This window comes from Lissotriton helveticus, chromosome 3_2, assembly GCF_964261635.1.
Source record: "Lissotriton helveticus chromosome 3_2, aLisHel1.1, whole genome shotgun sequence".
Lineage (NCBI taxonomy): Eukaryota > Metazoa > Chordata > Amphibia > Caudata > Salamandridae > Lissotriton > Lissotriton helveticus.
The window spans coordinates 261,096,159-261,124,114 of NC_136062.1; the positions used below are offsets into that span (position 1 = coordinate 261,096,159).

A 27,956-nucleotide genomic window follows, 5' to 3' on the forward strand; every position below is an offset into this window, starting at 1 on the left:
TTTTCCTGTGAGACGTTAATCGTACATTTTGCTACACCATTATTCATCACAATATGTCTATAGACCAAACCTAACCATAAGGCGGCAGAAAGCAAATCTGCATTTTAAAAACACAGGATTGAGAAGTAATTCAAAGTCTACAAACATGTGGCACCTCAGAGTCCCAAAATGAAGCCTCATGAAATGTGACAGGGAAAGAATACAATGTGTATACAGTGATGCATCACCCTTTTCCCCTGCCCATCCTCTATTTATTCTGCAACAGCAGGGAGTCTTCATCAAGGGCGCTCTCTGAGTAGTTGTTTATTCAATGAAAGAGTCACCAGACATTCCTTGAGACAATTGCTGACTGAATACTTTTGAGACCTACCTAACATCTGCAAAAGAAAAACTGACCAGGTTAACATTCTGCATTGAGCATCTGCTCATAGAGGCATTTTTTCCCACCCCACCATTTGTGAGCCATGAATACTGCAAAGATGCTTTTCACCTATAATTAGGCAACATGCTTGGCAGCCATAGAACAGATTTTCGATATTCCAACCTATACATTTGTCAAAAAGAAACATGCTATAGCAGTCGGGTAAAACATGTTTCCCTGTGGAATCCATGTTAAAAGATCAACATTCTTTCTGCATTACCTTAATTCCTATGGATGGATGTATGTTTAGAGTTTAAATGCTATGTCAGGTAAACTTTTGTTGTGTCATTATTCAGTGTAATTTCATTTTATGCTAGATATCAATGTATGAGATTAAATATAGTACAGATTCGATCTGCATTCTTGACCAGAGATTCCTGGTAGACTATGCTGTAGGGCAGAGCTACTCTGTTTCTCCAGCCAAGACAGTCATCTCCCCAGGCCTACCCGATGTACCCATTAGCTTGTTTCATTCTGATAGCAATGGACACCTGTCTGTGGCATGCTTTATGCTAAGAGTAGCGACCCTAACTCATGTTCTTGTAAAGATGAATTGTAACGGAAAAAGTGATTCAATATATTGGAGCCCGGTGATTATTAGTTACAGCCAACTGCCTAAAGCAGAAGATTATGCTCTTCAAAAATGTCATTGAAGAATTAGTGTGTTTAGAGGGTGATTCACAGTGAGTCATATACACAACAGTTTGCTCAGTGCGTGTCAACATAGAACTACTGATGCTGTACAAGCGATACTGAACAAGTAACATAAGTTATGTCTGGCTTGGTGTTAGACCTGGCATCTTTGACTTTTTGCCTTCAATCTTCCTCTTTTGCTGACATAGTTTCTGTTGGCTTTAGGACGCTGCTCACTTTACCACTGCTAATCAGTGCTAAGGTGCTTGTGCTCTCTCCTTAATATATGGCTTGCATCCGCCTGTCCTATTTAATTTACTTGTAAGTCCCTAGTAAAGTGGCATGACGTGCCAAGGGACTGTAAAATAAATGCTACTAGTGGGCATGCAGCACTGATTGTGCCACCCACTTAAGTAGCCCTTTAAACATGCCTCAGGCCTGCCATTGCAGCCTGTGTGTGCAGTTTTCAAACCATGTCTATCTGGCAAAATAAAACTTTTGGCTGGACCAATCCTTCTTTTTTAATACCTATAAGTCACCCCTCGGATAGGCCCTGAAAAGCCCAGAAGGCAGGGTGCGGGGTATTTAAAAAGTTGGACGTGTACTTTTAAGTTTTACATTTTCTGGTAGAGAAAAACATTTACAATCGTTTTATACTACTGCAAGGCCAGGCGCTCTCTTAGAATAAAATTATAGTTACCTTATTACATTTATTAAACTGTGACTTCCAATTGGGAGCAGATAGACAGGTTGAGCTTGGTGTCTAATTTACTGTAATTAAAAGCCCTCTTTAATAGTAAAGTATGATTTTTAGTCACAATTCTGAAAATACCACTTTTAGAAAGTTTACATTTGCTTTAAATAGCCATTTGATGTCTGCAACCTGTTCCTGAGTCACATGACTAGGTGTAGCTGGCAGTTGCTCCCAGACAGTGAGACAAAGGGAAGATATGTGTTGGCAGGATGGGCCACTCTGAATATATGAGGGAGCAGAGCTGTCACCTATCGCATTTATACACCACTAAGTCTCTCCCCGGGTACCCTTACAAAGGGTTTAAGAAAGAAAAAATGAGGCCAGAGTAGGGTTGATGGGGCTACTTGATATCTCGGGGGGGGGGGGGTTGGAAATATAAAGAAGCTTCCTCAACTTCCAAATGGGCACCTGGTATAAACATTGGACCCTTAGACTCAATTCTTCAGTACATATCTGAGTCTGAGGAGAGCTGAGCTGCTGAAGGGACTACCAAACCACTGTACTGATGAGCTGAAGGACTGTTGCCCTGCGGTGCTGCCCTGCTGCCCTCTTGCCTGGTTGCAAAGGACTGGACCTGTATCTCTAAACCCAGGACCCAATAGTCACTCCCAGGGATGGTTGGCTGGCCTTCTGATCAGAAGCCTCAGGGACATAACAGGCTTCTAACCACCTGGAACCCAGCACCTGGATTCTGCAGTCTGTGAGTACTTCGCTCCCAAGTAGTGCCACCCCAGTGCTGGATCCTTGGAAGTAGTTCTGAAGGTGCTCTGCCAGCCCATCTGTGGATCCAGCAGAACTCTGCTGTGCAGTGCATCTCCCACAGATTTGGTGCATTGCCTTTGCTGCTCAACACATCGCCCTTGTAGCTGACACATTGCCTGCTGCACAGACTTCCCCAATGCAAGAACTTTGCATTCCCCTGTGCATTCCATCGGAGCTGACACATCTCAACAGATGGACGATGCCTTGCCCAATGCAGCCCATCAGAACCACTGCTGCAGTACACATTTCCAGGCAAGGACACTGCCTGCACTTTGGAGTTCCCAGGAACAGCCGCTGCACAATGCATCTCCTAGCCTGGTCCTAACATCATCTCTGCTGCGCGACTTACCCTATTCACAGGACTTTGCATCTCTATGCAACCTGGATTAAGGTACTGTGTTCAGCAGGCATAAGTGAATACCTGTAGCTGGCCCATGCCTAATTGTGATCTGCCTGAACTTGTGACTATATGCGGGTCCAGAGTGACGTGATAACCACAGTTGGTGCTATGTGCTTTTTGATGCCATTTTCACTGAAATCTTGAAACTTGAATCTCTTCGGTTCTACTGATTGGATTTTTGTCATTTTGGTCTTGATTTGTTTCTTAAAATGTACTGTATTCTAATTTGGTGTGGGACTTTTCTTGTGTTGAGTTTATACTCAACACAAGAATGGTTTGAAGTGTGACACAAATACTTTACATATTGTCTCTAAGTTAGGCTTGACTGCTCTGCGGCAAGTTACAACAGTTGATTTCAGTTTAATTTGGGGTTTGCTTGTGACTTCCCCTTGACAAGGATTGCAGTTGCTGCTTGAAAAAGACACCCCTCCCCCAACCAGTAACCCAATTTCCTACAGTAAGCAATTTTTAAGCCTAGTTAGCACTATACTTATGAATCAGAACAAGTACTGGAAATACCAAATTAGAAGTTTCTACCCAATACACCATTAATTGTAAACCCCTACTGACAAGAAACACAATGGAAAAATATATACCTGGGAGTCGTGGGATTGTTACTAAATTGCAAAATGCTTAAAAAGGTTTTGAACTAGATCTATACAATAAAGCAAGGATGGAAGTAAATTAGATATGATTTACCCCCTTAATTAATTGAGGAAGGGAAAATATAAATGTTGTTTGCTGTAGTGAATTAAATTATGGGAAGCTATAAGAACATTGCATAATATTATGAGGTGATCTCCTTGGGTAGACACCTTGTTCCTGTGGGAAAGTGTTCCTTTCAAACCTGGACTGGGTGCACAAATCTTTAAGAGTGCATGTGCAGAATTTACCACTTTTTACCTACTTTGTGCCCCTCTTCCTTGTATAAAATCTGCAAAGTTGCCGCCACCAGCCCAGAATCAGAGCACAAGCACAACGTGATGATCTCCTACTCTGGAAGGAACTATGTACATACTTCTGCACTGATATGTTCGGACATGTATAGGAGAACCAAAGTTTATTGCGAAGGCATCCAGGTCTCAATGAATATAAGTGGTTACAGAATCAGTTGCCTGGCAATTTTCTAATAATTACCGGTAATCTTCATTACTCCAGGTCCCGTTGTCCTCGTCCCATTCAATACAAAGAGGAGATAACCATCTCCTGAAGGAAAAAAAGACCAGAGGAATGCTGGGACTCCCAACCCCGCCCCTCCTACTGGGAGTACATAAGCAGTACTTACCCTGCATTCCGCCTGAACTAACAAGCCCCCAACAGGAAGGCCGGCTGTCAGGGAGGGAGGGCGGGGGGTAGGAATGGGACGAGGACAACGGGACCCGGAGTAATGAAGATTACTGGTTAGTAATAAAGCATTATCCCCCAGGTCCCTTCTGTCCTCGTCCCATTAAATACAAAGTGGAGAATACCAAAGTAGAAACCCGGCCTTCTAAAATCTGCAAGCACACCTAGGAAACCACACCAACGGCAGCAACCCAAGGGAAGCAAAAGGGAGAATCGCCAGAAATACCAGGCAGAGCACCCAGACACGAGGGCGCCCCACCAAAACATGGACGCATCTAGCAAAACAACAGACAACACGAAGAGGCGGACAACCCACAGAGGGCATTCAGCAAACACCAGGAGCACCCCCTCCTCCCCAGTGGACAAGGAAGGAGGAGAACAAGCCCAACAAAAAAAGCCACACAAAGGCTATCAACAACAAAGGGCAGCGAGAAGGCCACCCAAAGAAGAGGACCGAAGACCCCCAGCAGCCCAATGGGCCAACAAGTCAGAACCAGCCAGCGGAGACGCAACCAAGGACTGGAACAGGAACCAAAGAAAACAGAAGGTGACAGCAACAGCAAGGAGGCACTGTTAGACATGTCAGCCCTTTGGGTGGTCCCTCCTTTTATTATTTATTTTTGTCCCCTTTTTGCCCCTCAAACCTTTTATTTTTGATGTCCACTGGAATTTTTCAAGTGTTGACTTTGGGGTTAGGAGCTCTTTGCCCTCATAGTTTTTTTTCCCTGAGGTTCAGGTGCCTTCCTGACTGAATTTACAAGACACACAAAATGGTGGTCAGTAACTGCCATAACTGTCACTTCAGGAGCAGGGGCCCATAGGGTAACACAGGGAGACTCTAGAACCTTCTGGCCTATTCTGGACCCTTAAGGCTAGGGGTATAAAAGGCCAGAACCTGGGCGGCCATTTTGTGTGGACACAGAACCAGTCGGAGTGCAGGCTGTGAGGATAGAGGATTAGGAAGCTCAGAGGGTTGACTTCTTGTTAGAGGGTTGCTGCCTTACTGCTGCCACTGCCCCTTCCCTACAGATCTGGCCCTGCTGTATGACCTCCTTCTTGTACCTGATTGGGGTCTCACGACGTGTTAGGAGGAATTGACCTCTAGTCTTAGAATGGACCTCTGAGGAGAAGGAAGGGGTAGAGTGGTCGAGCTGAATTGGGACTTCCGACCCACTATCTCTGGCAAGGGAGTCAACTACAGGCCCTTGGAGCTTTGAGAAAACAAGGCCTGGACCGAGAGAAATATTCAGCCTAAACCTTACCCGGGCCTTTCTGGACACTGCCCACGTAGTCTGGGCTCCATCGGTTACCTTCGTGTGGTGGAGAAAGTGGTTTCCGCCCCCCTCCTTGTCACGCTCCTGGGTTGAGGGCATAGCCGCTGTGTGAGGGGGAGATAGCCTGGCCGTGGGCCCGGAGCCGGCGATAAACCAGATCCCTGTTCGCACTGTGGGGCGAACGATAGATGGTAGAGCTGGATTGAGGAAACGCTGTTCCCCTTGCGCAGGCTCACTGAGCACCGTCCAAGATTGTCAGGAGGCGGAGTGGCCTTAGAGACCCAATCGCTTGAGGGCGGAACTGACAGAGAGCATTGCCGTCGGCGTGAGAAGGAGGGCGGCCCTGCGCCTCAGACGCTGTTCCTTTGTGCAGGCCCAGTGTGCGGCTTGTGAAGGGGGCGTTCGTGTGAGGAGATGCAGAGATGCGATCCCGACGGCTCAACACGGAACACCCAAAGCTGGCGGTGAGGTTTGCTAGTGGACTCCTGGTGAAGCTGAGTGAAGTGAGAGGCGGTGCTCTGCCAAAAAAACTAAGCAGGTTCTGTGGTAAAGGCGGGGGAGTCAGAGAATAGAAACCTACATTCCCAGCCTTAGAGACTGGGTGGCCCGGAGAAAATAAATCGGAGCTGCGGGGCTCAGCTAAGGAGATAATCTTTGGAGGGCACTAGAGACTTGATCGGAGTACCTAACAACTGAGCGTTTTGGCAGACCAGACTGTGAAGAGCCTTGGTGTAACAAAACCTGTAATTCGATGCCAGATATAGGTTAAAACACTAGCGCTCAACTAAATGAGGAGAGGGGGGGGGTTCTTCAATCTGACTGATGCTTTGATGTACTGGTTCGAGTTAAAGTGAAATGTCTTCTAAGTGAACCTCACATAATACAACCAGTGAACGCCTAAAAAGAGAATCCAAGTGTAGATGATAACCCTTTGGTTCTTGGAAACATTGTACAGGAAAGCCTTCTCTTATAAGTGCAAACCGTTGTTGTAAGAGGTGTAGAATCTGAGAATTAAGACAGTGCATCGTAATGTAAAAATCATTGTTGGAAGTTTGAAATGCTAAAGGGTTGCTGAACTAAGTACTAGTGAATGTGTAAAACATAAGAGACAAAGCACAGTGGTGTTACAGGGTACGATTAAGAGAAAGGTCAAAATGCTTAGTGTATTAAACTGTTGAACTACTGAAGGAGGAAACTTAACAAAAGAGTTTTATAAAACAGCCCGTATTTTTCTAAACTGGTGTGGTGTCCTTATTTTTTAATGGATGGACGTTATGTTACTGGAGGGTGTGACGCAAACTTAACACATGTACCTTTAGGATAAGCCTACCTACTTTGTGCCAAGCTACCCTATGTAGACTGGTAACCCCAGGTCCAACAGGCACCCTAACAGAAAACAAGAAATAGAGAACGTAGGCCAACTAAAGGGAAAAACCCACACCACTATGCGAAGGGGAGTAAGTCGAAAAAGGTGACCAGACCAAAAATAGGAAGCCGAAAGTAGGAACACCAAAGAGACCCCGAGCAAAATCCCAGAAGGGAAAGGCGCCAAAGCAACCAACACCCGGACTGCAGTGGGCCAGAGAAAAAGAAGCCTCAACAGGACACAGCCAATGACGGCCACAGGACAAAAGGCCAAGAAGCCCAGCACCACCAGGCAGGCACAAAGGACCAATCCAAAAAGGAAAGAGGACACAGCCAGTCAACAGGGAAAAGGCACAATCCCCCCAAAAAACAAGACAAGGGCAGGACCACCCAGACATAACCAGAAAGGTGGTAAGCAGCTCCTGCCCCCAAACAGAATGACCCAGACCCAGAGAGCCCAGAGGACAAAGCCATCGGAACCCCACAGAGGAACACCAGGCCCAGGAAAGAAGAGAGCCGACAGACGACAACCCCCAAGCACCCAGCCCGTGAGGCAAGACAGAGCCCCGGGACAGGCAAAGAGGGAAAGCCAAGGTACCCACAAACAAAACCGGGGAAACACAAACCCAACCCCAGAACGTTGCCCCAGAAGGTTCCAAGAGCCAGAAGGGAGCAGGCCCAGCAGAGACCACAACCCCACCAGGCCTAAACCTGGCCCTCAGACGAATGGCCCAGAAACAGAACCAGGGCCTGCCAGGAAAGGCCAGAGCAGCAAGAGCCAACGAGGTCAACCTCCAAGGACAACGAGACCAGGGGAAACTAAGAAAGAAAGGGGAACAAAAGGGACACCCAGCCCCAAGCAACACAGCCACAGAACACCCCAACTGCAAACACGGGGAGACCGCAGCAGGAAGCCACAACCCAGGAGAAGGCACAACAGAGAAGAGGCACAACGGACCCTCCTAACGGGAAAGCCAGTCGACCAAAAGGCCCAGAGAACCCAAGACCAGAGCAAGGGAACCCCAAGGGAGCCCCAACATCAGCAGCAGACGAGCCAAGAACAGAAATGGATGATAGAACAGGCCAGCCAGAGACGCTCCCTAAAATAAACCAGGCAGACCAGCAAGACCGAGGGCCAACAACACAGCATCTACAGAGGCCCGGAAGGTGATGCTGCACGTACCCGGGGGGGACTGGAAGACAGGAATAAGCCCCCCCCCAGCCAGCCCAAGGCACACCACCAGGAGTCATTCTCGGGCAGGAGGAAGCATCGTCACATGTGGGAGGGCATTAGCAAGAAGGAGAGGAACAGTTAGTGCTGGAAACAACAGAGGACGTCCGCAGCACCCAAGAGATGAAAAACACTGACAGAATCCACCATGCCAAGATTCAAACACAAAGAGAAGAGCCACTGCATACTGAAGAAACTGCACCACCCCGCATTAGAAAGCACACATAGCCCAGATAGCTACCAGTGTACCATCTGCCAGGCTGTAATTTATTGCCATATGAAGCTTCATACCAAAGTTTTTACATCATAGCAATGGGAATCATGGGTATTCAATCAAACATCCAATATGAACTAGCGTTGTCAGGAATAGAAAGCCTGAACAGCAGATGTGCATAACCTCCGCAGCCATCTAGCATGCGTCAGCAAAGAGCCCCCAAAAGGAAAAGAAAAATACACCGCTATGCTGTACTCACCGGGAGTGGGAAACAGGAACAAGTGTCCCCCCAACGTTGCCAGCCAGCCCAAGGCGCCGGACCAGTATCCACACCAGGACAGGAGAAGCAGGGAGGCAGGAGAATCAGAAATCATGGTGCGTCTTTCACCCTGCCAGGCCACAGGAAGAAGCACACCATAACCCAAAAGGAACCGGGAGGCCGGCCCACCAGTCAAAAAGGGCTGGCTGGAATGTAAGATCCATGTCTGAACTGGGGTGGCGGAGTGAGCTAAAGAATGATGATGGATTATACCCAGATCATTTGACTGGGGGTGAGTGCTTGCATTGTTCAACACTCCGTCCATCGTCCCCTTTAGTTTTGCTTTGTTCGCCCTAAGTTGGCAGGGTATGCCCAGACGTGGGTCGCTTGCTCACTTTGCCACTGGATTGAAGCTAGCCTGGCTGATGACAGCTGATTAGCCAGAAACCGGCCCCAGGATGCTTGTTTCGAGTCCAGGGAAGACATGGCTTGGCAGTTCGGGCTGGACTGTTCCCATGAGGCACAGGGTCAGATAGATTTGCACATGGCCATGTCTGAACTGGGGTGGCAGAGTGAGCTAAAGAATGATGATGGATTAAACCCAGATCATTTGACTGGGGGTGAGTGCGTGCATTGTTCAACACTCCATTCATCGTCCCCTTTGGTTTGGCATGTAAGAGTCGGCCAGGAACAGCCCAGCGTCCCAGCAAGCCCGGCAGGCCGGGAGTCAAACCAGCAGACTCCCCACCTGCACAGCCAGGCATCCAAAAGGGGAGTGGAAGAAGTAAACGCCACTTCAGCCCAGCAGCAGCAGCACCAGCACCTCGCCTGATTTCAGTCGACAGTCAGAAAAAAAAGAACAGAGCTTAGTAGTTCAGGCGGAATGTTGGGTAAGTACTGCTTTTGTACTCTCAGCTGGAGGGGCATGGTTAGGATCCCCAGCATTCCTCTGGTCTTTTTTTCTGGCGCAAGATGGTTATCTCCAATTTGTTTTGAATGAGACGAGGACAGGCGGGACCTGGGGTTAATAGTCGTTTTCACTTTGATTTCACTACTGTTGGGTATAAAGAGTAGTTCACATCTATAATCTCCTATGAACCAGATTTAAATAGTAATTACTACGTGTTCCTAATTTTCCCTGTTAACTCATTACGGTCTGGTTTTCATCTTCCTTGCCTTCAATGAGAAACTTTTGAAATCACTTTGAACATTCATTTAATGTTTCTACAGTTCCTTCAACTGTTAGTTACACTTAGGTACATTTCTCCAGTTCATCTTTAAGGTTTTCATATCAATTCAGCTTTTATACTTTTATTCTAAAATGCTTTAAGCCCCACTCTTACAGCTCCTTCTTTCAGAACCTAAGATATCCACAACCAGCTGGGGAAATTGTTCACAGTTTTTTCAGATCCAGAAGATGGCCTTAATTCTCAGAAAGCCACCATTTTACCAAAGATTATGTTTAAATTAAATGTTGTTCACTTTGGTAAGTATAATTTGTTTTTAATATAAAGAACACATTTTCAAAGCAAAATCTTTATGTTGCATGTGTTATATAGGGAAACAAAAAACTGGGAAAAGGTTAGGTGAATTTTCGGGCTCATTATTTAGTATTTTTCTTTTTAATTTTGTTTTTTGTTACAATTGGTGGTAACTTTTTGCCGGCTAACTCTAGCTTTCTTTTTATATTTACCCTTTTCAATATACAGACAAACAGTAGCCCTGACATTCTTTTGAAATTTTTGTTTTACATTTAAATTTTCATTCCTAGTGCAAAAAAGCATTTAAACTACGTTGAAATACTGCTCTCATATTACACGAGAACTCACACAGTGGCAGCTCTTCTACCCAAGTGTTGTACCCATGTTAAATGAGAGAGCTCACACAGTGCCAACTCTCTCATAACCAAGCGCTGCTCTCATATTACAAAGGAGATATCACATAGTGTCAACTCTCTCCTACTCAAGTGCTGCTCTAATATTACACAGGAGAGATCACACAGTGCCAACTCTCTCCTATCTAAGCGCTGCTCTCCTATTACAGAGGAGATATCACAGTGTCAACTCTCTCCTACTCAAGTTCTGCTCTCATTTTACGCAGGTGAGATCACATAGTGCCAACTCTTTCTTAGCCAAGTATTGTACCCATATTTCACAAGAGCTCACACAGTGCCAACTCTCTCCTACCCGTGTTCCGCCTACGTTACACAAGAGAGTTCACACAGTGGCAACTCTCTCATACCCAAGCGCTACTCTCATATTACACAGAAGAGCTCACAGTGTCAACTCTCTCCTACCCAAGGGCTTCTATCATATTACACGAGAGTTCACATAGGGGCAGCTCTCTTCTACCCAAGTGTTGCACCTGTATTACACAAGAGAACTCAAATAGTGCCAACTCTCTTCTACCCAAGGGCTGTTCTCATATTACACACGTGAGCTCACACAGTTGCAAATTTCTTTTCCCCAAGTGTTGCACCCATGTTACACGAGGGAGCTCACACAGTACCAACTCCCTCCCACCCAAGTGTTGTACCCATATTATACAAGAGCTTACATAATGCCATCTGTCCTACACAAGTGCAACTCTCATATTTCATGAGAGCTCACACAGTGGCAGCACTTCTACCCAAGTGTTGCACCCATGTTACACGAGAGAGATCACACATCGTCAACTCTCTCCTACCCAAGCGCTGCTCTCATATTACAGAGGAGCGATCACACAGTGTCGGCTCTCTTTTACCCAAATGTTGTACTCATATTTCACAAGAGAGCTCACACAGTGCCGGCTCTCTTTTACGCAAATGTTGTACTCATATTTCACAAGAGAGCTCATACAGTGCCGGCTCTCTTTTACCCAAATGTTGTACTCATATTTCACAGGAGAGCTCACACAGTGCTGGCTCTCTTTGACCCAATTGTTGTACTCCTACTTCAAGAAAGAGCTCACACAGTTCCAGCTCTCTTTTACCCAATTGTTGTACTCATATTTCATGAGAGAGCTCTCATAGTCTCGGCTGCCCTTTACCCAAATGTTGTACTCATATTTCACAAGACAGCTCACACAGTGCTGGCTCTCTTTTACCCAATTGTTGTACTCATATTTCACAAGAGAGCTCACACAGTGCTGGCTCTCTTTTACCCATTTGTTGTACTCATATTTCACAAGAGAGCTCACACAGTTCTGGCTCTCTTTTACCCAATTGTTGTACTCATATTTCACGAGAGAGCTCACATAGTCCCGGCTGCCTTTTACCCAAATGTTGTACTTATATTTCACAAGAGAGCTCACACAGTGCTGGCTCTCTTTTATCCAATTGTTTTACTCATATTTCACAAGAGAGCTCAGACAGTGCCGGCTCTCTTTTACCCAATAGTTGTACTCATGTTTCAAAGAGAGCTCAGACGCTGCCTGCTCTCTTTTACCCAAATGTACTCATATTTCACAAGAAAGCTCACACAGTTCTTGCTCTCTTGTACTCAAGTGTTTCACTCATATTGCACGAGAGAGGGCCCTCTTTTACCCAATGTTGTTCTCATATATCAAGAGAGAGCTCACACAATGCCGGCTCTATTTTACCCAAATGTTGTACTCATATTTCACAAGAGAGCTCACTCCGTGCTGGCTCTCTTTTACCCAATTGTTGTACTCATTTTCAAGAGAGAGCTTACACAGTTCCGGCTCTCTTTTATCCAAAATATGTAATCATATTTCAAGAGAGTTCTCAGACAGTGCCAGCTCTCTTTTATCCAAATGTTGTACTCATATTTCACGAGAGCTCACACAGTGCTTGCTCTCTTTCACCCAAATGTTGTGCTCATATTGCACAAGAGAGCTTACACAGTGCCGGCTCTCTTTCACCCAAATGCTGTACTCATATTTTACGAGAGCTCACATAGTGCAAACTCTCTTCTGCCAAAGTGTACCATATTCTACGACAGCTTACACAGGTTAAGTTCTCTCCTACCCAAGCACTGTTCTCATATTAGATGAGAGCTCACACAGTGCAAGCTCTCTCCTACCCAAGCACTGCTCTCATATTACACGAGAGCTCACACAGTGGCAGCTCTCTCTCACCCAAGTGTTGAACTCATATTACACGAGAGCTCACACAGTGGCAACTCTCTCCTCCCCAAGCACTACTTTCATATTACACGAGAGCTCACTCACTGCAAGCTCTCTCCCACCCAAGCACTGCTCTCATATTACATGAGCTCACACAGTGCAAGCTCTCTCCTACCCAAGCACTGCTCTCATATTACACAAGAGCTCACACAGTGGCAGCGCTCTCTTACCCAAGTGTTGTACTCATATTACACGAGAGCTCACACAGTGGCAACTCTCTCCTACCCAAGCAGTGCTCTCATATTACACGAGAGCTCACACAGTGCAGGCTCTCTCCTACCCAAGCACTGTTCTGATATTAAACAGGAGATGTTACATGCGAGCTCAATGTCAGCCCTCTTTTACTCAAGTGCGGCACCCATATTACACAAGAGAATCCACACACTGCCTGCACTCTTCTACCAAGGAGATGCTCCAATATTACACAAGAGAGTTCACACAGTGCCGGCACTCTTTTCCCCAAGTGCTGCACTCATATTACATGAGATTGCTCATGTATTGTCACCCCTTTGCTACACAGGTTTTGCTCATTTATTACACAAACAGCAACCCTCGTTTACCCAAGTGCTGTTCTCATATTACACGAGAACACACACAGTGCCAGATCTGTTGTACCCAAGTGCTGCACCCCTGTTCCTTTTCTGGCTTTCTACTCTCGTGTAATATGACACATATTCACTTAGTAGAATTGTGAAACACTGCACATCAGCTTTGCTCTTCTTTGGTTAACCATATTAATTACAAATCTGTAATGTTTGTTATGTATGTGCATCTTTTCAGTACACAGTTTGTATATATATGTAGGTTTGTGGGTTTTGATCTAGTCAGATGCATTTACAATCAAGGAAAAAGGTGTCATGACCAGACTGGGCATCAGAGGACAGGGGGAACGAGCCAGTGAACAGCCCATTTATCTCACCCTTTAACACCCTGTCTCCTGGGCTGTACATTGAGGTTTCTGGGGATCTCTGTTCAGAGTTAGTCTGGGTGGGAAGTCTGTAGGCCAGTTAGCTGATGAACTGGGGTACCTCTTAGTCTGCTCCCAGGGCTAGCACTGAAACTTCAGCTCCAGTCAGACAGGTATTCTCTTTCAACCCCTGGTACCTGTGGTGCAGGCAGTAGTTGATGTTTGTTCATTCCTCAAATACAACAGGACATTAATTCATGTGTCATATAGCATACCGTTGGATGTGTACCTGGTGCTGCTCCAAAACCCCTTCCACTGGGAACATCAAAGTCACGGTGGGTCCTGGTTGCATTTATTCAATGTCAGCATAGCCTGTAGCATACATCGTTCTATTGTGTCTGAGAATTTGAGTAATATTAAAGCTGACGGTCTAACAGCATTGGGGAGAGGAGTTGGCCTAACGGCTAGGGCGCTCGACCTCGGACCTGGGGATCTGGGTTCGAGTCCCGGTAACGACGCCAAAACCTCCTGTGATTCTGGGCAAATCACTTAATCTCCCCGTGCCTAAAATGAGTCCTCATGTAACGTAACTGGTGATATGTAAAGCGCTCTGATACCTGATTCGGTTCGGGTCTAGTTCGCGCTATATAAAACTCTGCAAAAAAAAAAAAAAAAACATTCATAGTTTGATGCAAACCTACCAGGAAGCAGAGGGAATGATGTACTCCTAACCCAACAAAGACATAACTGTGTTATTCAATTTAACATTTTGTAGGGAGAAATCCAATATGATTCTCACTCCCTGTTCTGAGCCAGCCTGTTACTATGCCTTCCTCTTTCCCTCTCCATTTCTGACTCATTTTCTGTCCTCTGTTCCAGCTATCTCTTCTTTCTCTTTGCACATCGTGAGCATTTGATGACACCTTAGTCTTTGAAATGTGTTCTTCTTGCCATACAGAAGAAATCAAGACAAAAAGTATTTCCTCTAACCATTTTAATTAAAAACATCATAGAAAATATTTTATATCATTTTACATTTTTATAACACATAAATGTATATACATGAATACAAAGTTCAAGAAAAGAATGAAGGTAAAATTGGGAAAGAATGCATGTACACATTTCAAACATGATTTACAAACACATATACAGGAACACGGAGCTACAATTTAAGAGCACTACATTTATCTGTAGTGACTGGCATACGGTAACACAAACACAAAAATATAAGAAAAATGTCATTATATAAGTGTATATGTTTCAGTATTACGGTTTTCTCTATAAATAGAAACATTCCTGTAGCTCCTACTACTAACATTCAACATTGTGGTAAATTATTACTTATTATGGTAATTATAATACACTCTGACACAATAAAGTAGGATTACATTGCTTTCACATTAAAGTGGTTATTGACAGGCGTTTCCTTTTAGTATATTTTTATATATATATTTCTATGAACATACTACTGTAGTATTTGAAAATAAAAGCAACTAATAGCAACATATGTACATATTGTGTTTGACCTACAGTTAAAATATGAGTTATAAATAAAATCTGTTTGTTCAATATTTGACAACTATAAAACATATAAAGCCAAGTGAACATGGTTTTCAAATCTCAGAGAAAGTTAACAATCGGCAATAAGTTAGTGCCACGTTTTAATATTTATTGACCTTTGTCTTTTTTCACTATGGAGCTCCTTCCATCTCTATCCATTTATTTTTAGGAAATATGTGGTTGAGCGCTCTCTGCAACATTAACTCTGACCAAAGATATACAGACAAAGGAAAGGCTTCAGGTCTTCATGCACAGAAAGAGAAGAAAGACATAAATAGCAATTTAAGAGCTCTGTATTGTGCACCGTCTAGATATTTTGAACATACAAACATGAATGATTACCTCTTCTGAATGTTATCTTGAAATGGGCTTGGGATGTGCATTTTAAACTCTATTTTATGTTGCTGGTTACTCTTTAAAATATACTGTAAACTCTTCTCGTTTGATTTATCTCTATAATTAGATGGCAGCATAACTGTGCTTCAAGCAGTGCAGCATGGTGCTACTTAACTGGATGTCTCAGTCATATACAGCACAATGCATGCTGGAGAAAATCAAGAGATGGCCCGGGCAGCTCAAAAGTAGGCTAAATATGCTCGGAAATATTTATTCAATTTTGATCAAAAGCAAATATTGAGACGCATATGCTTTTGGAGTTTCCACAGTGGTGTTAATGTGATATCATATATATTGGAGTCCATTTCTAGAACCGCTCTAGAGAACCATGTGCACATATGTTTGATTTGAAAATAAAATAATTCAAAATTAAGAAATTCATTATTTGCAGAAACGCATCGAACTTGGCTCAAAAGAGCCGTGGGAAACATCAAGTGTGTCTCATATGGATGAGGTTATCACTTTAATCTGCTGTTCATAAAACACAGCTTTTCTTAAATGAGACTGTGAAACAGAAACCACCTTTAACTTTAAACACATGCTTGAAACTGCCCACAAAAGAGTTCCGCTTATGGACTAAGTAAACACATTGCCTAGCCATCCCCAATGCATTCATTAAAAACCTGTTTAATGTGGCAAGAATATTTTATCCTTTGGACATTTTTTGGCTGCAGTATTAGAAGGCCAGAAAGAGTAGAAATTAACTTTGGGGACTACATTGGCTTCTCTTGTTGTGTTTTGTATTTATTTATTATTTTAAATAAAAATTCTGAACCATAGATTTTTTTCTGACTGTAAGTGGCTTCAAGTTATACATAGTCCTTTGGCCGACTGGTACATCTCAGAAAGCCATATTCACGCCCACAATCAAAATGCAATATGAAAATGCATTTCACTTGATATTTACCTGGGATTAATGGCGGATACTGTGGCTAACTGATGCTCATGAATTGCCCTACCAGTATTAACGAAACAAAGGTAGGTCGAAAGAACCCAGAAGAGTTCCTGCATCTTCAAAAATGGCTGAAGCACAATATGTGAATGATAGCTACATAGTAGAATGGTAGTTCCTTTGCTGCTTTTGCTTTGAGTCAGATTTCAGTGGTCATTAGTATGCGGTAAGCGCACAGCACACTGCTCTTTTGCTATCTCTAGAGAAAGTACTTCGCTCCATCTTTCAATGAAATGAAAAATGTACCTTAATGTACTATTTGGTTATAATTTCATTATCCATCCAACTTAACTTGCCATAGCGCTTGGCAGTAGATGCAATATTTCTAGTTTTAGAGGTGGGTTTGAATAGGTAAGTATTTAGGAAAACGTAATAGGAAACAAGTGCAACGTAAGCCTGTGTTAGTTGCTGATGAGTGAACCTGTTGTGCAATACAATGCAGCAGTCACAGGCTTCTATTCCCCATGCGCCCTCACTAGACTGATGTGAATGTATTTAATTTCACCCTCAATTTAACTCTTAACTTCTGTTTAAATATGTAAACTAGAACTGCTCATGCGTAACATGGACGTTACATTGCATGAGATTTTTTAATGCTTTACTGGCCCTTTCCTGTGAGGTAACTAGCCTGGCCTATAAAGTACAATATGATATATTTCTACCAATCCAAATTACAAATCCATATTTTGCTTTGCTTCTGATTATGTAAAACATGTTTTATTTGCATTTGTAATACTGTTCTATTGCCAGCTCCAAGTGTAAGGATAATGTTTAACTAAACTAGATCTGCGTGTCGGGAGAGTCATGATTTCCACTCTTGTGTAATATCGAGGTTATGTTGAAAACAAGTATGAGGTGCAATATTTTGGATTGGAAGAGGCGTATCAATTTGTTTTCACTGTACATTTCTGAAAAATGCCTTGCAAATTAAAGGGGGGAATACTCAGGATGTTCATTCATGCATACTTATCAGTTTAAGGGATTGTTTGTCCTTGGTGTACACAATGGTCAGTGCGTCTGTCAACTTCCTGAAGATAGGTTATATATGTTTCATAGCTGTAAACATTGAACGTTCATTAAATGGCCTACAGTAACTTTTTACCATGTTATTTTTTGGTAATATATCATGCAACACTGGAGTGACGGGACACTTAGTGAATCATGCAGAAACTGTTTGTATAATTCATTGCAATGCATCACGTTTGTTCTTTGCAGTTTAAACTCTTAAATATAGACGGTAGAACACTGCATTCCTGAGTGCTGTTCCATGATGAATGCTGAAGCAGGCATTGCATGCGCTACACCCCGTATGGTCGGCAATGCTTTTAAGAATTCTTTTGGGGGATCTTTATTGTGACTGTTTTTGCTTCTGTATACTCCCGTAATCCATACTCCCCCCTGGAAAACAGAAAATGAGTGATGTCAAGTTATAGTCAGACTTCAGTTTTCTAAGCAGACATACATGAATGCATATTAAGTAGCTCATTTGGAGTATGGCAGACAGGGTACTCCACCAAAAACACGCTGGAGTACCGTGCCTGCCAAATTGGCAGTTCCCCTGATCTACTTAGAATCAGGGAACCATGTTTCCAATGGCCGACAGAAACCTTTGACTGAAGACCTGATATACATTAAGCCATAAGTATAAGAATATCAGACCCTCTGCCCTATTTAGAGTGGATGTCCCAACATAAGTTTTTCCTCCCTGGAACAGTCCATGTGCTGGAAAAATACTCCTAGCACGTCACAGCCATTTGTTTTTTTGTTTTTGGATAACAAACTCCTGCTTTGGGAGTTTGTTCTTGAAAAACAAAAAACTTTGCTGCGAGGGCGATTTGAACATAGTACCTGCAGAGCAAAGTTTCAGTGTCTTCATCAGAGCCACCATGACTACGGCTTCTCTGAAGACATAGAGCTCTCCGACTGAACTTCCTGGCAGAGATCTCTAAATATGCCTGGCTGTACTGGGACGGGTCAGCAGAATATATCATTCTGCTGACCTGGCACAAACGAGTACAGGCCGCCAGACGCTAAATAAGCACTTAACTTCTTTTGGAAAGAATAACTGGTTCATTAGAACGTAGTGCTTGTTTAAACATACACATCAATATGCAGACCCCAATACATACATAATAAGATTAAATCTGAAAACTGAAATAAAAAATAAGATGTATGAGCACCTACAGGCAGAAAGAGTTTGCTATGGAAAGGAAATTTAAAAGCAGTGAATGTGACTGCTGTGAGGCTGGCTGTTCTGATGCAGGACACTCATAGGAAGAGGAAACTTATGGAATGTTATCAGAACTCCAGGCTGATGTTAAAGCGACTGAGCAAGGTCAAGCAACTCAAAGTTAAGGAGACTACGGTTCACAAACCACTTTATAGAACAAACATTTGAAACTGAATATGCAGAAGCAACATCAGAATAAACTACAGATTGTGCAAAATGCAGCTGCTAGGCTTTTATTAAACCTGCCAAAGCACAAATCAGTTTCTAAAGACATCCCGAAACTTCACTGGCTTCCTGTGGCACAACGTATCAAGTTCAAGACACTATGTCTAGCCGACAGGGCCTTGAATAACAAAGGGCCAGTATTCCTGAAAAGCATCTTCTCCTGGTAACATCCTGGCAGACAATTACGGTCTACTAGCGCCAGACTTATGATGGTTCCAAGGATTCGCAGCTCTAGTTGGGGAAGCCGAAGCATAGGCCATGGTACGGCGAAACTACGGAATATGCTTCCTATGGACATTAGAGCTGCCAACTCTCTTGCCTCATTTAGAAAAGGCCTTAAAACGTGGCTATTTCAAAACTAATTTTTTCTCATACCTCAGGGCTTACGTTCAGGTTCAGCACCAAGACACCTCCAGGTATTCGTGCGCTTAATAAGTTACATTAACATAACATAACATTTGTAATACAATAGGTCTCACATTTACAAGACAAAGCCTTTTATTTATATGTTGTTTTAAAACAGATAAATAAAAGGCATAGTCATTTACAATGCCAATACCTTAAACTCTCACAAATGCGAGACCTATTGAATTGTAAATGCGTTCAGGGCCCGTGCAATAAAAGTTTTTAAAAAGCGTTTGGAGAGAGCATGTCCTGCCTGCAATAACAGGCAGGAGAGGGCTATTTGAAAAATGAGTGCTCGGAAGCTGCAATTAAAACCTAGCGAGTAACAACACAAGTAACAGGGGTTGTCGCCATGGGAGGTTACAAAATGAGACAAGGAGGTACTAAAGAGGGACTACTAAGCCTATTGCCCAATGAACAGCCACACTTGACATCGGACAATGACACAAGCTAATGAACAATACGGGTGGAGAGTGTGCGGAGCTTCAAATCCCTATCTGAATACAGCATGCCTCGCAGCGCAGCGCATGAGCTGCCCAGGCTCGACCTAAGAATTTGGCACAATATAGTTCTTTTTTCAAAGCAGAAATAGTGCTCAAATATCTCATTAGCCCATATTGGTCAAAGCTTCCGGCCGTTTCCACACTGGCACAATAGCCACGTGAGACTCAAGTGTGAACGCTGTTCTTTTGAAATGTTGAAGCCATTGGCTGTATAACAATGCCATAATGCCTAATACTTTGTTTCAATCACAATATTACCTGCTTTAACATTTTATCCAGTGATATGTCTCTGTTCCTGAACGTTCACAATAATAAAGCTGGATTGCCTAAATCTCTCCTACTTTGTCATAAAGACTGGTTTTGAGTAATACTAGGGGCCTGATTACAAGTGGCCCATAAACGTCTGAACACCTGTTTGCAGGGACCACAATTAAAGGAGGGTGAACCAACAAATTGACAGGGAGAGCCGAACCGAGCTGAGCCAAGGGTCCGGCTAGGATCGTAGAGCCCGTACATGAGACGAGCACTGAAAATGTTTGCTTTGTAAATCACATCATTTAATATATGGCAAAGTCTTTTTAAAAAAGTGTATTCAAATGTGTATTCATATGTGGAAGCTTTGACATTATTACGTCACATTACACAAGGTCACATCTATATTTTAAATGCACAGGGTTATTAAGTGATTTGCCTAGAATCAAAAGTAGCATAGTTTGACAGGATTTAATCAACTACATCCCTAGTCCAATTTAGGGCTGTTACACATCCCTAATACATTATAATCAGCATTGCTACGATAAATAACTCATTCACAATCATTTACTCCATTAGTAAAAAAAAAAGCAGGAGGAAAACAAAAACTGATTGCACATTTATTTTCTTTTTTTTAATTTAGATTAGTTCCACAGTACTTCCTAAATACAATCAACCGTGTTTATAACAGACAAATCTGCATACAGCAAGAAACTGTAACTATTTGAAAGAGTAATAATATAATCAACATCTTTAAAAATGCCTGACTTAGTTTATGTCTACACTTCAGAGACACAAGATTATCATTTCCTAATAACATGATGATATTCAGGACAATTGCTTGGCCGTAATTGGTTCTGACATATTTTTGCTAGATAAAAGTAATCACAGCCAAAGTTTTAATGATTTTCATAAAATATGTCCTATTTAGCATCCATGTAAGGGAAACACATGTGGAAGAATATATACAGCAGACACAGTAGAATTTTATATAAACGCAGACTAAACGTTGGGTCAGGAGTGCATACAATAATATAAACTTTTTGGACTTCTTTGACACATTTTTACAGAATGATGTACATCAACAGGCACAAATGCTGAAAGCTGCAAAGTAACGTCAGGTTTACAAGGACAAACACTCATCCTACAGCTTTGTGTTTTAAAGGCATGGAATCTGTGACATAATACAAGCCTAATGGTGAAAGCTCTGGGGTTAAAATTCCATATTTGTGAATTATTACCATTATTTGATTGTTGTCATTATTGTTGTGGGATTGGCAATAACCCAAATCTTCTGTAATGTAGTCAAGTATTTGAAAGTGTTTAAACTTTTTTTTTAAAAGTAGTTATTTTCTTACGCATTTAATTATTTGGTTGAACGATCAATTCGTGCTTTATGGCCTCTACAGAATAATATTTACAACGAGTGTATTGAAAATATAGAAATTACATGGAAAACATACATTTCAAACTTGAAGATTCTGTCAATAGCGCATCAAAGGCTAAAATAATAATAGCTTCCCATATAGGCCTTGCAATTTCTATCAAGGATATCCCCCCTTTCAGCTATTATTAAATAATTATATGAAAAGCATGACAGAACTTCAAAGACTTTTTGTGTTATTTGATCAGGATGAGTATTTGCTAAAAATCAGAAAAACAAAGGTAAAATGAAGCAATAAAACAATTTTCATCATGTAAACTTAGAACGCTGGGATGTTACTTACATCTCTCTCCCGTTACCAGACATCTTAAACCCTCCAAAAGGGCTTTGGGCATTCAAGGCATTGTAACAATTAATCCTGGGAAGAAGAAGAAAACAGCAATCAGTCACAAGGAATTCAGAGAGGCAGCAAAAAAAATCTCTTCTTCGAACCTAACCAAGAAGAAAGTTTTTACATATTTTCAAATACGCAATGCAGCATATTTAAAATCCTAATTATTTAAAACATCAACTATTGTGAGAATTTGGAAAGTCTTTGCTTTACAGAATGGTGAACTTGACAAATTTGAATATGTAACGGTGATTGGGTCTTCACCAAAGCCCCCTTTTCTGCATTGTCACTCCAGATGTAGGGCCTGATTACGAGTTCCAAACAGACTTAATATGGCGGTCGGACACCAGAAGTCCGACCACCGTATCATGAATTGGGCAGTTGGACCACCATAGGACCTCTTCTACCGCAAGCGATCCGCCATCCCTGTTGGTCTTGTAGTGGTCTAAGGCCGGCAATATGCTGGCTGTGCCACTGCTACAGTTTTCATGGTGGTGAGTCCGCCATGAAAACTGTGGCAGTTAGGGAAACTTGCCTCTGGGCCAGGGGATGTGTTCAGCAGGCACATGGTGTGCCCCCCCCCCCTGTCCGTATGCACCCCGTGTTCCAGCACACCTTGGACATCACAGTCCTTCACGGTCCCACAGCACTGCCTTTCTAAGGCTCACATATGAGCCATTGAAAGGCAACTTTCCTGTAAGGCCATGGAAGTTAGAGCCGAAATTGCCAAGTGATGTGAAATGTAACTGTCATATGTGTTCTGCAGTGTGTATTTACACCAGCCTCTTATATAGCAAACCTATATCGCTGCCAAGACCACCAGAATGATTTAGCTGGCAGTAGTTTAAAAGCACTGCAGGGACATTGTTAAGAAGGCAGTTGTCTCAAGGAATCTGCCCTCAGAGTGTGGCTGGGGGTTCTTGCAGCCAGGACCATACGGACTCCACATCTTGTTGACAGGGGACCAGGTCTCGCAGTCCTGGATGGACCAGTCCTACTGGAGAAGGACCAAGCTGGTGTGCATCAATCAATCCGTCAATTATATAGCCCGGCTAGTCACCCGCAAGGGTCTTAAGGTGCTGGGGTAGCTAGCTGCTGAGAGGGGATCAGTTCATTTGAACAACCAGGTCTTACGTTCTCTCCTGAAATGCTGGAATACTGAGGCAGTCTTGAGGTGCAGGGGGAGGTTGTTCCAGGTTTTGGCCACCAGATGTGAGAAGGAGCGTCCTCCACTGTTAACTGGATGGATCTAGGGGGCATCTGTGAGGAAGAGTGAGGCAAATCGTAGGTGTCTGGTAAGATGGTGGAAGGTAAGGCGTTTGTTGATGTATGTTAGTCTTTTGTTTTGCAGGGCTTTGTATGTGTGGGTTAATATCTTGAACTAATATATCTTTTGTATCGGGAGCCAGTGTAGCTTTTAAAGGTGGGATATGATGCGAATCTGTCTGGGGAGGTCGAGGATGAGTCCTGCCGCTGAGTTATGCATTGTTTGCAATCTGTTCAGGAGGCGGTACAGTGGTTCCTACATACAGTGTGTTCCTGTAGTCTAGCCTGCTGGTGATGAGGGCCTGCATGATGGTACTTCTGGTATCGATCTTGAGGAGCATGCGTAGCGAAGCCGGCAAATGAAACAGCGTTTACCTGTTGTTGCATGGGCAGCTTGCTGTCCAGGATGATGCCGATGTTGCGGGCATGGTCTGTCTGGTTGCGGGGTTGGTCGAATTCCACAGGCCACCATGCGTCGTTCCATGGTGGGATGTTGTTCCTAAAGATGAGAACTTCTCTCTTGTCTGTTTCCAGCTTGAGGCAGTTGTCCTTCATCCAGTGAGCAACGTTCATCGTACATACGTTTTAAGTTGGTTCTGGTGGCGGAGGGGTCTTTTGACAGCTAGAGGATTAGCTGAGTGTCATTGGCGTAGGAAATTATGTTGAGTCAGTGCGATCTGATGCTGATGGCCAGTGGGGTCCTGTATGTGTTGAAGATGGTGGCATTGAGGGATGAGCCTTGGTGGATGTCGTAGATGATCTTCTTGGGTTCCAAGGTGAATGGTGGAAGGCGAATTCTCTGGGTTCTTCCGGTGAGGTATGAGGCAATCCATTTGAGGGTGTCTCACTGGATTCCGATGTAGGGGAGTCTGTTGATCAGGATATGATGGGAGACAGTGTTGAAGGTAGCTGATAGGTCCAGGAGGATGAAGGCTGCCATTTCGTCAGGGTCCAAGAGGGCCCTGATGTCGTTGGTGGCTGCGATACAGGCTGTCTCAGTGCTGTGGTTACCTCTGACTCCGGATTGAGAGGGGTCCAGGAGGTTGTTGTGTTCCAGGTGATCGGTGAGTTGCTGGTTGATTGCCTTCTTGAGACCTTTCACTGGAAAGTGGTGAAGGGAGATGGGTCAGTAGGTCTTCCTTTCTGCTGAGTCAGCGGATGGTTTATTCAGGAGAGGGTTCACTTCAGCATGTTTCCAGTCCTCAGGGAAAGAAACCGAGGTGATGGGAGGTGTTTAGGACTTCTTTAAGCTTGTTACCATGCATTTCTCCCAAGGATGAAGAGGTGTTGGGGACAGGGGTCCGTGCATGCTCCCTAATGCACAGAGCTCAGGATGGCGAATAAGGCTTGGGTTGTGAGAGAGCCCCAGTGGGTGAGCAGGTATTCGGGTTCTGTGTTTGTGGGTGTGAGCAGGCGGATGCTATTGACGGTGTGGGGTTTGCATAAGGCTAGTTCCTGTCTGAGACTGCATAGCAGATAATAAAATGATGGACTGGACTGTGATCCAGAGTAAGTAATTGCCTGTGGCTAAGAACAATTCTATGAATCCACCCAATACTTGTTTATTTTAAATATAGCATGTTACTACGCATGCTATTACATTGCATTCTATTACAAAGCGGTAGTTACAATGATCGCGTTGTTAGAACGCGATACCTTTACATCGCAAGTCATTAGATCGAGTTGCTGTAGGAGGTGTGCTGGACGTAGGAATAGTATAATATACTATTTTAACTCCAGCATGCGCAACAGCAGGGTAGGTATTGGAATAGTAAATTATACTATTCCTTAGGTTAAAGCGCTCCCTACAGCAAGTCGATCTAATGATTTGTGATTTAAAGGTATATCGCTTTCTAACAGTGGAGAAGTGTGGCTCAATGGTTAGAGCGGCAGACCCTGATGCAGAGGTCTAGCCCGGGACCAGGGTTCAATTCCCTGCCTCGGCGGGTCTTGGGCTCAAAAGTTCCATGGACCTGATAATTCTCGCCTCGGTGCCTATTCCAATCATGGAGTCCCACTCTGCAACTCTGGGCAATAGCTTGCTTAATCTCCACAACGGCCCCCACAACGCTAAGGATGCCTGGCCCCCACCTTGGGGGTGCCCAGGAGTGGACACCTCACAGGGAAAGCCAGGATGGGTTCCACAGCGGTATTCGTACAAGCGCCTTGAGACCCTTGCGGGTGAGCAGTGCGCTATACAAGTATCAATTTACATTTTTTAACAACACAGTCATTGTAACAACCACGTTGTAAAAGGAACGTGATGTAATGGCAGCGTTGTAAACGCTGTTTCCCATTTATTTTCCTTAGTTGCTATTCACTTCTGTGTTAATCTTCAGCTTCACTCAAGAGTTACAAGATTGTCAAGGAGGATTTTTTGCCTTTGTGGATTTCTCATCCAATTGGGAACCTTTAAAACAGACCCTTGACACTTGTTATGTGAACTATTCTGTTCCTGGTAGCACCGTGACTACTAAGAGCAGTGGGCCTTTGCTTGGGCAATGAAGAAAGAACCTCAACAACGCTTTTCAGCATCCAGTCAACAAGAACGGAAAAGTGCCTTAGTCATGTAGGAAAACCTATGCTTATATATGAGTAAGTCACCTCTAAAGTATGTCTTGTAAGCCAACATAGTTAGTGGTTAATACATAAAAAAGACACACTACATATTGGAAATAGTGTGTCTTCTTAGTGAATAAATATCCAAAGATGCATTCACTGGGTAAGTTGAGCTGGATTCTCCATAAACAGGTCATTTATGTCTTTGGTCAGGATAATAGTAGTAAAGTTATACAAAGATATTTTCAACAATTTTTAAAGATCTAAGTTGATGGAAACAATTGTTTTTTAAAAACTTAACCGGAAAAGTAACTTTCTAAAAATTTACTTTGGGCTGCCTAAGCAAAAACTTACTTAGAATCAGTTTTGACACTAACCTCGCCTCCAGAAGTTCAGTACACATAAAAGGCTGGAGGTAATAATGCTGATCTCCAGAAGACAATGACCTGGCTTCTTGGCCATAAATGCTTGAGTGCTGTCAACAACAGACCACTTACTAGGGGTTGGGTATTTGGGAGGGGGACAAGGTAAGTTGGCAGAGCAAAGGACAGCCTTCACACTCCTCTGATTTGGAGATGCCAAATGGGACTGAAAGTATCTGCTCTCGTTCATTCCCAGTATCCTTCTAAATGGTAGACTGTCAAGATCGAGTCGTAGAAGGGGGCAAAAACGAGTTATTGGTGCTACTAGAAGAAAGGTATCTCATCCAATGTAGGGACTGGTTTAGGCAGAGGCAGAGCCAGAACCCCCATCTAATGGAAGAACGGGTAAGAAATTCAGTCATTAACTGATACAATACAGATCTACAAAGTAAGGATGCTTATTGGCTCCCCTTTTATTTCATTTACATGTGGCAGATATTAAGCAAGCAGTAAGAAATTCCAGGACTTTCTCCTCCCTCCAACTTAATGGGCACAAAATGCTTATAATGTAATTTGCTGATGGTACAGCAATTCTAGACCTTATTAGTATCAGTCTGCAACATACATTAAAAATAACAGCGTATACTACCAAAGTACATTTTGAAAAGACCAAAATACTGAAGTTTAGTACCAGACATAACTAGAATTTAAACAGAAAATCTATTCAGAGTGCACACTTTTTTCAATACTTTGCGGTGGAGGGCTAAGCAAAAGGCACATTAAAATGCATTTTCAAGCTTTGGAATACAAAGTTGCATCATTGAAGCTTTCGTTTATAAACTTTTCATAAAAAAATATGGGCTATCTATTTTACTACTCGTAACATATTAAGGCGAAATTTCTTTCAGCATCAGTCTATAGATGGGAAACATTTCTAGGCCGATTTAACATCTGGCTAAATGAGTCCTGAAGCAAGTTATACAGAGTGTTTTTTTGACTATCTTAATTGGAAAGAGATGATCAAATTTATATGGAACTTAAACTAATCAACCAGTCTACGATATCAAGTGATAATATACTATAATTCTGGTAGAAATTAAAACGTGAGAATGAAAATTCTTTTAAAGGCTTTCATAGCAAGGAATTTCATTTGTCAGCTTACTTGAACAATACACCCTGGCACATCACTATTAGCTTAGTACTACAGGTGCTAAGCATGGAATCACCGTGGGAACAGAATCTTTCTCATGTAAGTTTCAAAACAATCTTGCGAAAATACATCAGCGTCAAATCACTGAAACATGATTCTAAGACCTCTAAAAACAAGGCCGACAGCACTCTGGTCATGGAAAGCTACAAGACAAATAAGTTCCACCTTCATCATTAACATGCCGTCTAGTGAGAATTAAAAGTCTGATACCTATGCCTTGCTTTGGATTATGTGATATAGGAGAAACACACACAACCGAGGAAGCATGAAAGAAAGTATAATTGTTCCCGATTATGTAAATTTGAAAAATGAACAGCTAACTCATGTTATATGCTACTGCCGTACTTTTTAAACTTGCCCCAGCGTTTCGCCTCTTAAACATTCGGATTTGCAAAGCTGCAGTTGCCATCTGCTGTAAAGACTCAGAGGGCATATTAATAAGCAGCTCCTTACAGTATATGAACTTTGTGACAAAAACTCTGGACAGATTATATCAAATAAAGCTAAAGATGTTTTTATATGCTTTGCACACAGATTTGAATTGATTCAGGTCATATGACATTTCAGCATAA

General features: G+C 43.1%; 1 protein-coding gene across 1 annotated transcript in view; it reads right to left on the reverse strand.

Annotated features, from left to right (window-relative positions):
• Positions 1 to 14,675: 14,675 nt before the first annotated feature.
• ALDH1A2 (aldehyde dehydrogenase 1 family member A2) overlaps positions 14,676 to 27,956 on the reverse strand; it is a 204,178-nt gene continuing 190,897 nt past the window's right edge. The window contains exons 12-13 of the mRNA XM_078685163.1: positions 21,940 to 22,014; positions 14,676 to 17,995 (exon numbers count right to left, since the gene is read on the reverse strand). Coding sequence (XP_078541289.1) covers positions 17,923 to 17,995; positions 21,940 to 22,014 — 148 coding nt within the window. The 3' untranslated portion in view covers positions 14,676 to 17,922. The remainder of the gene's footprint in view (positions 17,996 to 21,939; positions 22,015 to 27,956) is intronic.